The 13,510-nt window shown below is 40.5% G+C and overlaps 3 protein-coding genes across 3 annotated transcripts; 2 read left to right on the forward strand and 1 right to left on the reverse strand.

The window, feature by feature from the left end:
• The first annotated feature begins 2,081 nt into the window (after positions 1 to 2,081).
• On the forward strand, positions 2,082 to 4,099 carry LOC122774679 (dynein regulatory complex protein 9-like). Its single transcript, XM_044034153.1, has 7 exons — positions 2,082 to 2,105; positions 2,287 to 2,371; positions 2,630 to 2,767; positions 3,117 to 3,191; positions 3,399 to 3,530; positions 3,619 to 3,708; positions 3,803 to 4,099. Exons 3-7 carry the CDS (start codon positions 2,660 to 2,662, stop codon positions 4,097 to 4,099), a joined length of 702 nt encoding a protein of 233 aa, XP_043890088.1. The 5' UTR covers positions 2,082 to 2,105; positions 2,287 to 2,371; positions 2,630 to 2,659.
• Positions 4,100 to 5,029: 930 nt separating this feature from the next.
• Positions 5,030 to 9,361, forward strand: LOC122774249 (dynein regulatory complex protein 9-like). Its single transcript, XM_044033353.1, has 10 exons — positions 5,030 to 5,143; positions 5,815 to 5,944; positions 6,051 to 6,085; positions 6,165 to 6,314; positions 6,460 to 6,544; positions 6,631 to 6,768; positions 6,848 to 6,922; positions 7,011 to 7,142; positions 7,226 to 7,315; positions 7,947 to 9,361. The coding sequence occupies exons 2-10, from the start codon at positions 5,816 to 5,818 to the stop codon at positions 8,067 to 8,069; spliced, it is 957 nt and encodes a 318-aa protein (XP_043889288.1). The 5' UTR covers positions 5,030 to 5,143; position 5,815; the 3' UTR covers positions 8,070 to 9,361.
• Positions 9,362 to 9,476: 115 nt separating this feature from the next.
• si:dkey-29h14.10 lies at positions 9,477 to 12,597 on the reverse strand. The gene is made up of 5 exons (XM_044033491.1): positions 12,366 to 12,597; positions 10,451 to 10,592; positions 10,290 to 10,328; positions 9,927 to 10,073; positions 9,477 to 9,727 (listed from the first exon to the last, which is right to left on the reverse strand). The coding sequence occupies exons 1-5, from the start codon at positions 12,387 to 12,389 to the stop codon at positions 9,543 to 9,545; spliced, it is 537 nt and encodes a 178-aa protein (XP_043889426.1). The 5' UTR covers positions 12,390 to 12,597; the 3' UTR covers positions 9,477 to 9,542.
• Between the last annotated feature and the right edge of the window lie 913 nt (positions 12,598 to 13,510).

Here is a 13,510-nt window from a genome sequence, read left to right on the forward strand (position 1 = left end):
TGTGTTTGTAGGTCAAGTCTGTGCTGCGTCCACATGAAGAGGAGGAGCAGGAGGTCCACAGGAGGAAAAGTAATAAAAATATTAAATAAAACAAAAGAAACCTCACAAATGTGACAGACGGCATCATGCAAATCTCAAGGGGTAATCCCTCAAAAAATAATTGCAAATGCATGTACTAACTACAGTGTATCGCGTACAGGCTGTAACTCCCTGGAGGGTTTGCAACAGATGACAACAATAATAAACAGTAATAAAATACTTGTCCTTTAACTGTCTCTTTCTCTTCCTTCTCTTCATTTCCCTCGAGGAAAGTCTCTGGCAGACGTAGGAGAGGAGAGGAGGAGAGGATCATGTTGTGTGCAGATCTCAAAACGAGTTAAAAGGATGGAATGTAAAAAGATAAAGAGGTGAAATAATGACATCACAGCAGTAATGCAACAATGCCTAATGGCAAACTGCAAAGCATCAAAGACTAAGAATTCTATTGCTTTTAAAAGTTCCATTAAATCTTTGAGCCATATTCACCTCAGGTAGGTTATAGATATGTTCCCAGTACAGAGCAGCTGGTGTTCTTGTTCTTGTTGTTCTTGACTTGGTCTCGGATCCCTGTCACTGTCATGGTCTAGTCTTGGGCCTGGTAAACTCTGGTCTCAATCATTTTACTCGGTTACTTGGTTCTTGTGGTCTTGACTCAGAAGCAGCTCAGAAGTGAGAGTTGTAACTAAAAAAGTGCATTTCCAGCTGGAAAACACGTGTGTAAACACAGAGTTGTTGGGTTTTTTTGTTTTTTTTTAATGTCCTTTTAATCATGTGTGATTCCCTGCCTCGTCTGCCATGGCAGTCCCCGCACAAACCAAAGGCAGACGAACCCAGTGTCGGTTTCTATTCACTTTCAATGGGGGCAGACTGCAGAAAAAGGTGAATATTTTGAAAACTGTGAGGGATTTCAACAAACCTGTACACAAATGCAGATGTCCTCAATGTTTTAAAACCTGAAATGATAAAATTGGGTTTAGTTTTTGGAAGATGTGACTCGTCGTAACCAGATTATAACACCATGTTTTAAAGCAGTGGAGAATTAAAGTTGATATCAGTATACATATATATAAACACATCATCACTGACTCAGAGCTGCTCCTGTCTCTAACCTCACCTCTCCTCTGTCCCCCATTTTTCCTTTCACCCCAACCAGTCAAGGCAGATGGCTGCACATCTTTGAGTCTGGTTGTGTCAGAGATTTCTTCCTTTTATAAGAAGGTTTGCTTATTATGTGAACTGTTGGGTTTCTCTGCTCTCGATCCACCACCCTATGTTCGAAAAAAAGCGTAAAAGTCACAGTGTACCATGTCATTTATATTGTTATTCCGGTCCATCATTTGGTGCATGTTTTCTATGTGTGTTTAAAATGGGTTGTTCCAAACGAGGGTAGGAAGTCCTGATGTTAAAGGAATTATTAAAAATATTATTATATTATTATATTAATATTAAAAAGCCATTATGAGAAACTTCATTCTATCACGACAAAAGAAGTCAATCTGTGGAACAACTCGACTCGGAATCAAACGACATATTCTGACGTCCGTGTAAATATGTCATTGATGAGACATGTCTGCGGGAAACACGCGTGTTCCCTGCAGGATGTCTTTGTCTAAGATTCAGAGCCTCAGACTGGCAGCTGTACTGGAGGACTGTTCAGACCAGTTGGACATACTGGGACACACTCTGAGAGTCCCAGCCGGCAGAGAACAAGGCACCGCAGCAGTTCAGGTGAGTAACATCCACCGTGTGTCCACATAAGCATCACTTTAACAGCTGTCTGACATGTGTGTGTGTGTGTTTAGGAGAGAGCCCGACTGACCAAGCTGAGGAGAGACTGGTGAGTATTTCACACACAAACAAATATTAAAGTTTTTCACTAACTTTTGACTGAATTGAAAATCTGTGTCTCTCTGCAGTCAGTACACGCAGCAGGTGGTTTACAAGCTGCACGTGGAGCTTGAGCAGAAGCAGAGTTTCACCTCGTTGCTGCTGCAGGAGGAGCTGGAGGCGAAGAGGAGGAGAGAAATAGCGGAGGAGGACAAGAGGAAAGAAGAAATCATACAAATGTGTGTAACTACATCATTTGACCTTTTTTAAAAAAATGATTTTACAATAAAGAATATTAGAATAGGTATGTGTTCTCTGGGTGTGATGTGGTGAGTGATGCAGGTGGAAGGAGAGAAACAGAAAAGGAGGAGTCTGTTAGTGTGTTAACTTGTTAATAAAAATGTCTCTCCATCCACACAGTAAGGCCGAGAAGGAGCTGGAGCAGAGAAAACAACATCTACAGATACAACAACAAGAGCTCCAAGAGAGCACCAAGAAACTCAAGGTGAGAGAGTAGCAGTGAAACCCAAAGCTGTCTGCTAATTTGGATGAACTAAAGCTTTGTTGGGCCACACAGACTGTAAAGAAATACTCATGTGCATGTGTGAGTTTGCATGTTCTCCCCATGTCTGTGAGGCTGTTCTCCAGTTTCCTCCCACAGTCCAAAAAACGGGCAGATTTTGGGATTTAGTGGGTGTGAATGGTTGTTTGTCTCTATATGTGACCCTGTGATGGACTGGCGACCTGTCCCCCCCCCCTCCAGGACTTGGAGGACTTGTACCGTCAGCAGTCAATGGAGGCTGACTACTCGAAGATTATGGGGAAATACTCCGAGCTGCAGCTCAATAAGACACAGAAGGAGATAAACCAGGCTGAGGGGCATCTGGAGGAGCAGCTGAGGGTGAGTCCAGAGGTTTTCAAACTGATCCACAATCAGTGTGTGTGCATCTGTGAGCTCTGTTTGGACTAGATCAGTGGTTCTCAAACATTGTATACCAAGTATCACCGGAGAAAATTCTTGAGAAGTAGCGCCATTAGCACCGGCGTTAAAATACAGTGGTGCAAATAGGTCAACTCCTCCATGATCACCCTGGTTTATACAGTTGAACAGTACTCCTGCTTTTCCTGCAAATACCACCAGAGGAAGCTCACGTACCACTGGTGGCACACGCACGACAGTTTGAGTACCATGACGAGTCAGACTCCAGAGTAAAATGTAAAATGTCCTCTTTCATGTCTTTCTGTCTTAGCTGCTGGAGTCACAGCTGGAAGAGGAGGCCAAACTTCACGAGGAGTCAAAGAAATGTCTGCAGCAACAACACGAGGTGACATCCCTGACGACCTCAGATGTTTTTACATGTATATATATATATATATATATATATATACACATATATATATATGTGTATATATATATATATATATATACATATATATATATATATATGTATATATATATATATATATATATATATATATATATATATATACATATACAGTTGTTGTTCTCATGGGAATTATTGTCGTATCAGGATTTGCAGCAGGAGCTGAAGGAGTTGGAGCTGCACACGAAGCAGATGCTGCAGCTGAAGGACGAGCAGCTCGACAGCGCGCTCCACAGACGAGCAATGCTTAAGAACAAATTGACGGAGCTGAAGAAGAAGGTGAGCAGCTCCCGGTGTGTTTATACCATGACACATCAAACCCCCAGTCGCTGTTGCGGTTGTTGACGAGAGGTTGATTTATGTTCAGTACAGGGAAATTGAGAAGGTGGTGATAAAGGACAGGGACGAGCAGGAGAAAGTGCGGCAAAAGCAAGCAGAGGCCCGTGCTGCTACCAAGGTGATCCGATTCATTTCAGCCTTACCGTCGTGGACCAGCAGGTTCACCGTTTGTTATTACACTGATCAATGTTCTGTGACCTTTGACCCTGCAGATACAGGCCTTTTGGAGAGGCTGCATGGTCCGCAAAGGTTTTGTCAAATTAGAAAAAGCAGACGAGAAAGCGAAAGGCAAGAAGGGCAAAGGAGGAAGAAGAAGAAGAAATAAGGTGTCTCCTCAGGGGAGCCACTTGAAAAAATACACAACACTGAATATTTGTAGCCGTCTAGAGCCATGGCTCTCAAACTCTGGTACATGTGCCACCAGTGGTACAGGAGCTTCCTCTGCTGGTACTTGGAGGAAAATCAGGAATTTCCGAGTTGAGTTGAGGAATTTTGACCAGAGTGTGTAGAAAATTAAACAAACAACAACTAAAAATAGTAATAATTAGAGTCACCTTATCTCTCGCTCCATCTTCATCTAATGTCACTATACCAGTGTGTGAAGTACATGTGAGGAAGAGCAGGAGGATGAGAGAGCAAATGATCTTATTGGGAAAAGTCTGTAGCTGATGTTGGTGATAATGGTGTTACTTCTCAGATGGTACTTTGTTTAAAAAGTTAAAGAACAACTGGACTAGATTATGTTGCTGCCCTGCTCAGTTGAGCCACTTGGGGGCAGTAGTGTCAGGCAGATATTGAGTCCACAGCATGATTCTGTATGAATGACAGGTGAAGACAAATCTGCTGTGTGACTTTATCATTTAGTTATTTTTCAATGTGTTTTTTTTATTAACTTATTTAAGGTGGGACTGTTATTTCTGTGTTAAGAACGGAGACTTAACTGTTGCCTGGTTTAACACAGACATGCAGGACATGTCTCCTGCTGCCACACAGGAAGTTCTTCTCTCCCTAGTACGCTGGTTTCATTCCAGATAATGATTTATTTTATAAGGTTGTAAACCAGCAAAAAAGGCATGCTTGACTGAATCACCAATAAATAAATAAATAAATAGAAACCCACCCATAAATGTATTATTAGTTTAACTGTGATTATGTTTAATCTTGTGATGACGTTTATCTGACTATGAAAACATGTTCATCATGGATGGAGATAAACCTTTATTTATGTTTTTAGAAACTCTGCTGCAGACTTGTTTGTTTTTCTAATTAAAATGAATAACTCATTTTAATTTTACCTTGTGTTTTATTGTTTCTTAGCTTATATTCATTTGTTATACTGATGTGTATTTGTGTTGTTTGCACAGAGTATGTTTTTAAAAGTGTATTGATTTTGCTCTTTCAATAAAGTTGCCAGAAAAAAACCTGTTGTTGCTCTGTTACCATGGAGACAGCTAGGTCAAACTTTCGGCGACTATGACTGAATAGTTTTCTCTTGGAGAATTAACTCTTCTTCTTCTTTCAACCCAGTTGTTATTGTTGTGGGCAGAAGTCAAGTGAGTATAACTTTCGTTATGTTTTATAAAGATCGTCTTTGGAGAGAAACACTTTAGCATCACGCTACAGTGAGTCGAGCTGAGCTCAAACACATGAGCTGCACCAGACACTGTTGTGAAAAACTCTTATTTTGATGTGAACTCGTGAATCCGTCCAAACACAAACCCAGAGAAAAAACTGCATATCTATTAAAACCGTTTAATAAATTCGGCATAATATGGCGCTAGTGAATCGTCGTATTTGGAACGTTTTTGAGACAGCACCATGCTGTGTGTGGTACAGCCACAGACTGATAATTATCACAGTGGTCTGAATAAGTTACTGCCATGTAACACATTAACATTAATTAGAATAAACAACAAGTTTATTATGATTCACTTAGTCACATGAGATTGGAATTAAGGGAAAACATGTTGTTTGTAAAGGATTATAAAAATCCAGAATGTAACATTATTAAAGTCGATGAAGGACAATATCTGAGTAAGACATGGGAATGCATGAGGTCATATTTAAAAAAACAAACAAAAAAAACAAGCAATAATGAGATTAAGACATGTGCAGTATTGTGATTTTAGTCTCCTGTGTAGATGCAAATCATTTTAACACCATAATCTGATCTATACATGTCTGCAGGAAACACACATGTGGTTATTTTTCACGTTGTCTGCAGGATGTCTTTGTCTAAGATTCAGAGCCTCAGACTGGCAGCTGTACTGGAGGACTGTTCAGACCAGCTGGACATACTGGGACACACTCTAAGAGTCCCAGCCGGCAGAGAACAAGGCACCGCAGCAGTTCAGGTGAGTAACATCCACTGTGTTTGTGTGTGTGTGTGTCCATCATGGTCACTGTCCACAGAAACATCTGTTTAACAACTGTCTGATATATGTGTGTGTGTGTGTTTAGGAGAGAGCCCGACTGACCAAGCTGAGGAGAGACTGGTGAGTATTTCACACACAAACAAATATTAAAGTATTTCTCTAACTTTTGACTGGATTGTAAATCTGTGTCTCTCTGCAGTCAGTACACGCAGCAGGTGGTTTACAAGCTGCACGTGGAGCTTGAGCAGAGGCAGAGTTTCACCTCGTTGCTGCTGCAGGAGGAGCTGGAGGAGACGAGGAGGAGAGGAAGAGAGGAGGAGCAGAGGAAGAAAGAAGAAACGATACAAAGGTTTCTAACTACAGTACATCGCTTGGGAAATCAGGATTTTATTGTGAAGCCTTTGTTGGGTGGAGTCTGTGTTACAGGTGAAAGAAGAGGAACAGAAAGGAGAATGTGTGTGTCTTATAAATAAAATGTCTCTCCATACACACAGGGAGGAAGAGAGGGAGCTGGAGCAGCGAAAACAACACCTACAGAGACAACAAGAAGAGCTCCAAGAGAGCACCAAGAAATTGAAGGTGAGAAAGTAGCAGCATGTCTGTGTTTGCGTGATCAATGATTTATTTGAGGACAAAATAAGGTATTCCCAATATTTGCCCATCAGGTCTTGGAGGACTTGTACCGACAGCAGTCATTAGAGGCAGATTACACAAAGATCATGGAGAAATACACTGAGCTGCAGCTCCAACAGACACAGAAGGACATGAACCGGGCTGAGGAGCATCTAGAGGAGCAGCTGAGGGTTAATCCCACTTATTAAAAGTTGTCAAACTTATCCTCTATCAGAAACACATTTAAAGCTGGTGTCTTTACCTTCTCAGCTGCTGCAGAAACAGCTGGACGAGGAGGCCAGAGTTCACAAGGAGTCAGAGAAATTCCTGCAGAATCAGCACGAGGTAACATCGATAATAACACCAGTTTTTGTTGTAGTTGTTGCTTCTGGAGGCAGGAGCTGACGTTGTCGTTGTGGTGAATGTCGTTCAGCACTTGCAGCAGGAGCTGCTGCAGTCGCAGCAGCGCACAAAGCTGATGCTGCAAGAGAAGGAGGAGCAGCTGAACAGTGTGCGCCGCAGAAGAACAGTGAATATGGACAAACTGTCAGAGATGAGGAGGAAGGTGAGTGGCACCCAGTGTTTAAACAAGACACGGTAAAATGAGTCACTGTTATGATGAGTAATTAGAGGCTGATTTGTGTTCAGTTTGCAGAGATGGAGCAGGTGGTGATGGAGGACAGGGAGGAGCAGGAAAAACTGAACCAAAAGCAGGCGGAGGCTGGAGCTGCTACCATGGTAATGAACTCAAGTCACAGTTCAGATCCATTGGAGTTTGCATGTTCTCCTCTTGTGTGCGTGGGTCTTCTCCTGTTTCCTCCCACAGTCCAAAAACATGCAGATTTGAGGATTAGGCAAATTGGACACCCTAAATGGACTGTGAGTGTGAGAATGAATGGTTGTTTGTCTCTATGTGGCCCATGGTGTACACCGCCATTCGCCCTATGTCAGCAGAGATTGACACTAACTTCAAAACTCAACTTCTTACCAGATGAACAGATGAGGATGACATGAAGCCAAAGCCGATTTTCTGTTTGACTCGACCTGGGCTATAAATAATATATTATAAAACTGAAGCTGTGGCCTAACAAAATCTGACCCGAGGCTGTCATTGACCCACTGGCCAAACTTTGGACATGCCTGGATAAAGGGGTAAAAGATGAGCGAGTGAATGAATGAATTTCAGGCATGGGAACTTAAAACATATTCACATACATTAGTAAAAGACAAAAAAAAACTATGAATTTGGTGACCCAAATAATTGTCCCTCAACCCATTTGTGGGTCCTGACCCAGTTTCTACAGGAAAGAGTGTTTTAGTGCACTGAACCCCAATTCTATAACAGAGTCTGTGACCTTTGTGTCCACAGCTGCAGGCCTGGTGGAGAGGCTGCATGGTCCGTAAAGGCCTTGGGAGTTTTGAAAAAGCAGAGAAGACAAAGAAAGGCAAGAAGAGCAAGGAAGGAAAGAAGAAGAAGAAGAAGAAGAAATAATGAGGCTTTTTGCTCACACAACTTCTTATAATTTAAACTTGTTTTAATTAAAATTTCAAACATTTAAATAGTTACAAAAGCATACAAAAACGAATCTTTTCTAATAATTCAGAAACAATCAAGAAAACAATCAACACAAGTTTTTCATTATATTCCTTCATGAATTTTCACCATCCTATGACAACAGACACAATGGTAGCATATCGATCTGTGTGCAGTATAACCTGAACTCAAAAAGGTAAAACACATGTTTCATAAGATACTTATAAATAATACAAAACATAATAATAAAAAGCAATGAAAAGGAATTCAGACAATAAAAACTACTAAGTAGTTTACTGTAAAATGACCATTGGCCATACTTAAACACCTTTATCTTTACTTGATGAGGATTTCAGTCACAGATGCACAGTATTTCAGTCCTGCTGATCTGCACATTTACACAGTTTACAATCCATGCATTCTACAGCCACTAACTACATTACACACAGATCAAATACTTACAAACAGATGAGTCACTACAACGTGGTCACAGCTTTGTGGGAAATTTTCCCCACTACTCCCAAGTTAATGTCCTCATCATGTCTGACGCAGGAGCAAAAGATCTGGCATTACAAAACACGGAGGGACTTGTTTTACAAAAGAAAAAAAGCTTGGTGAGCTGACACTGGTTAAAAAAACAACAACAACAACAACTGAAATGACCTCTGGCCATGTTTTCCACATTAGTCATGATGCATGGTGAGGTTCTGTAGCTGCTCTTGAGTCATTTCAAACCACAGCAAAGATGGCCCTATAAACCAATACACTGGTGTCACTTCAAATGATAAGCCACTTATCTGTTCACAGAAAATCTATCAGCAGTACAATTTCTTCAGCTTTTTACTGCTGTCCAAGATTTTATAGACACATTAGAGGTCAATAAGGTATAAGGAAAACAGTTGTCAGTAGTCAGTGGTTAGAAAATAAACAACTACACAAAAAAAGGGTCAGGAGAATAACTCATGATGTTTCCCCTCATAATGAGTCTTTTATCTTCACAAACATCCCATGTTTTCAGATAGTGAAGTGTGCGTTCTTGTATGTGTAGCTTTGTGGAGACCAAAAGAAACGTTTAAACCATAGGGAGTGAAGACATGTTGGGTTAAGGATATAGTTTTATAGGGAACGCATTAGGTCTATAAGGGTCCTCACTACGACTGCCGTGCAAAAATCAAGTCTCCATGACTTAAAATCCTGCTTTTTAAGGTGAAGACATGTTTTAAGATAAGGATGAGGTTAAGGGTTAGGATTAGGCCAGTAGTAGTTATGGCTATGTTTAGAGTAAGTCTCCAGGAAATTCAATGTGAGGATTAGGGCCAAACAAAACATTTTAAAAAATCAATCTCAGAAGTAAGAATTCTGACTTTTTTCCCTTAGAATTCTGACTTTTCTATTTTATAAATGTGGTTTCAAAAAACAAATGCTCAGCTCTCAGCTCTGTGTGGTTGTTAAAGCCTCACTCGTGTATTCAACATTCATGTAGTTGCTGTCACCGATGATGACACCGCTGAGACTGGAGCCTACGATGCTGATGCTCGGTGTCTCTGCAGGTGGGAGTGGTGGAGGTGGTTCTGGCGCCCTCTGGTGTCCACAGCTGTCACTGCACTGCATCTCATCTTTTAACACAAGAACAAATTCATCTTTTTTAATTCTCTTATTCTCTTGTGTGTGTGTGTGTGTGTGTGTGTGTGTGTGTGTGTGTGTGTGATGCAACTACAACAAGTATCAATTTCAGCTGAAAGCTGCTGTACAACTACACAATTACATACAACATTGTCTGATTTCCTATTCTGATACTGAATGTTATTCACTCACTGGGAACGAGGTGGTCAGGTTCGTGCATCAGAGGCTGACTTTCTGTCACTGCAGACGGGTAGTTGTCGTATCCGATGACACAGTTGATCAGGGTTGAGTTGCTGATGTTCACAATCAAAATTGTTGACGGAGGACTGTGGAGTGCCACTGTTGTATCAGCAGGTGAGGGAGGGAGGAGGGAGGGAGGAGGGAGGGAAAAAAGAACAGAATTTGAGAAAGGGAAGTCGTTGTTCCAGGGTGATGCAATAGAGACGTGTCACCACCACAGAATTTCTGAAAATATGAGGGACCTACTGCAAAGACACTGTTCAAGTTTACTGAGGAGGAATTGAAACCTTGACTGTGTTGACAGAAAGTAATTACCTTGTGTAGTTTTGTCCTCAGTCTGCTGATGGTTTTGAGCTGAAAAATAAAAAAAAGACTATTTACTAATGAAAAATGCACATTTGAGGCTGTTTGCTATACTACAGCTGGTGAACACGAGACCACGACATGCAAGCACTATAGTGAAACTGCTGTTAAACCTGAGCAGAAGGTGAGCTCTTCACACGACAGGATGCGTAACGGGCAGCAGAACAGCTTGCAGGCTCTTCTGAAGCACTTCTCCGCCACCTCCTGCACCGCCTGGTTGAGTCTCTGCATGATGGAGGCTTTGGCAGTCATCACCTGAGGAGAGGAGAAGTTCCTTAATAGGGTCACTCAACACAAGATGAATTCAACAGGAAACAAAACCATAGGAATTTCCCAATGCCCATGTGTGACAAAAACTCTCAACATCATTATATAGTAAGAGTGTTCCACTCGTCAGCCAGATGGCCATCTTGGCTGTGCCAGACAAAAAAGTTGACTTGTGTATTGATAGCTCTTTTTCTTTGGGCAGTACTTGAGACCAAAAACAAACAAATAGTGAATATGAAAAGGGTTCCCCAATTCTGTGAAAACCACAACAAAAGCGTTGTGCTAAACAAGAACACTGAACAAATAAATGTGGAAGAGTTTCCATCTGTAAGCAGAACCTACACTCTTCCCCTTGCCCTGGATTCAGATGTGCTCTGTATCTGTATGCAGCTACTGCACTATGCACAATCCTCCATTGGAGGACCGCCAGCTGGGCCAAAAAACTCAATCCACATCGACCTTTATGCCCACCACAGAGGCCAGGTTTAGGACCTTGACAAAAATCTGAGAGATCGCTTTCTTGCACACCCGGACACCCAGTGACGTCACAGCTGGCCTTCAGAATGAGAATATGCCATGCCTGCAGTACGGAGCTGTAGAATGGTGTTGAGCCAGAGAGCTCCACACACTCTCTGATTGTTGTACCCCAACCTCTCATTTCTCCTCAGCAGCAGTCAGGCTGTGTTGAGGCAATCAAGTTATTGGCAACCAGACCTCTCCCTAAAACAGACCCTAAAAAATCTCAGAAAAACAGACTCTGAAAAAAAAATCTCATAAAAAAATGTAATCCCAGAAAATAAATCTCATAAATAAAATCTCGTACAAAAATCTCATAAAAATATCTCAGGAAAACAGACCTCATAAAAAAAATTCTCAGGAAAAAATCTTGACCTCAGAAAAAAACCGAGGAGAATGAGAAGTACTGCATTAACGTCTACCACCTCCTTGATCTCTGTGGACCTTTGAGACACATACATCTAGGACATGGGTCTGCAGCTTTTAGTATGAAAAGGGCCATTGATGTCCCCTCTCCACCATATATGCATATCAAACTCTATTTCAATGTCTCTTAACTTTTGGATCATAATTCCTATTTCTCTTTGATATTTATTACACTGAGTTAGAACATGCTGAACTGTTTCCTCCTGCCCACAGTGATCACATCTGCTTGTATTGTGTCATATTGCTTATGAATAGAGTACTGTTTAATCCTGTATGACCAAATCTAATCCTTGATACACACTTGCCGGAGACGGAAGGAGAGGGAGAGGGAGAGGAGAGGACCAGGGGTTTACCACCTTTGCTGCATTAAATGATTGAGGGAAATTTCTTCTGTTTTTCTAGGTCACAGGATTTTGTCTCACATGCTGCTTTGTCTATATGGAACTTTTTTTTTTTTAACCACAACCCACAACAAACGGAACTTGTAAGGGGGATGGGTGCGTTTTTGTTGTTCTGACCAAATGTTTTGTCACAAAACCCAAGTATATTTTCTCAATAATTCAGCACACAGCTTTTTCATGTTACCACCTTGCAGCAATTACCATTTATAAGCAGAATACAAATATGTTCTGTATGTTCTGCATACATGTTACAGGAGGAGAAACATTAAATGAATTAGTGTAACTGGGAACACATGAGGCTGAAGTTAAAATATAAGGGCCCATTACTTTTATATTAATGGCACAAAAGACATTTGTATGTAAAATGTAGAGATACTATTAAAGAGCATAAGAGAGAGAGAGAGAGAGAAACCCTTACCTTATTCAGTGGTTCTTCTTTCATCACCGTGAATTTTACAAAAGACTTAAAGCCTGGGGATTGAAGTGTCTGTTACTCATGTGGCAGAAATATGAAAGATTATCCTCCTAACAGCAACTGTTATAGAGTTTTTCAGAAAAATCTTTGGTCAGAAAAACACATGCGCACTTGAGTTTGGGAATTCCATGAGTGTGTAGACAGAGAGAGAAAGAGAGAATGGGCGGGGGATGGTGGTAAATTCTCACTAACAAAGCTGCTGCTGCTGCTGCTGCTGCTGTTTCACCCTGTGTGACTGGGAGGGTCCTGAGTGTGATTTCACATGTTCTGACGCAAACAAGTTTGTTTCTCTTACTGAATAAAAAACAAAAAATATTTATTTTCGATTAGAAAAAATCTCCAGATCCTGATCTGCACCAATATTTACTTTCATATATACCCGATTGAAATAGATAAAAGAATTATCCAAATTACAAAATGTTTATCCACCAGCAATGAAAACCTTTGTGAAAGGTAAATTATAAGACTCTCTTTTCATAGCGGTAAGGACGGATACATGGAAATATACAGTATAATAATGCCCACGAAGTCCTATAGTATAATATATGTATGCATATATAATAGTATGTATATATATATAGTGATACTTTTGTGGTTTCAATTTAAAACAACAAAAATTTCTCTTTTTCTTTTTTCCCCCATGCTTGTGTTAAAATGACTCACTTCCTGTTTACTTTGTTAGTTCTGCTTCACAGGTTTCACAAAGAGTCCCATCATCTGTATCACGACAGACACCACATCTATACCAGTGGCACATAAATATGAGAATCATCAAAACATAAATATTTTTTTCTTAGAAATTGTTCAAAAATGTGCTTAACAGTAAAATAAAAAATAAAAAATCATACCCACATTTGAGTCAGCTCACTGGAGTTTTTCTCTGAGAAATTAATCAAGCATAACATTTAACAACCAAAACTAACTTTTCTGTTCAGGAAAGCAAGTAATTAACAATAATTTGACATCTTAATCAAGAAATAATAATCATGTTACTATTTTGTCTGTTGTTTTGTACATTTGAAAATTCTTGGATAAAAATAATAATTATATTGCGGCATTAAAAATATAATTTCTGTGCTTCTACATAC

Source organism: Solea senegalensis, linkage group LG9 (assembly GCF_019176455.1).
Source record: "Solea senegalensis isolate Sse05_10M linkage group LG9, IFAPA_SoseM_1, whole genome shotgun sequence".
NCBI lineage: Eukaryota > Metazoa > Chordata > Actinopteri > Pleuronectiformes > Soleidae > Solea > Solea senegalensis.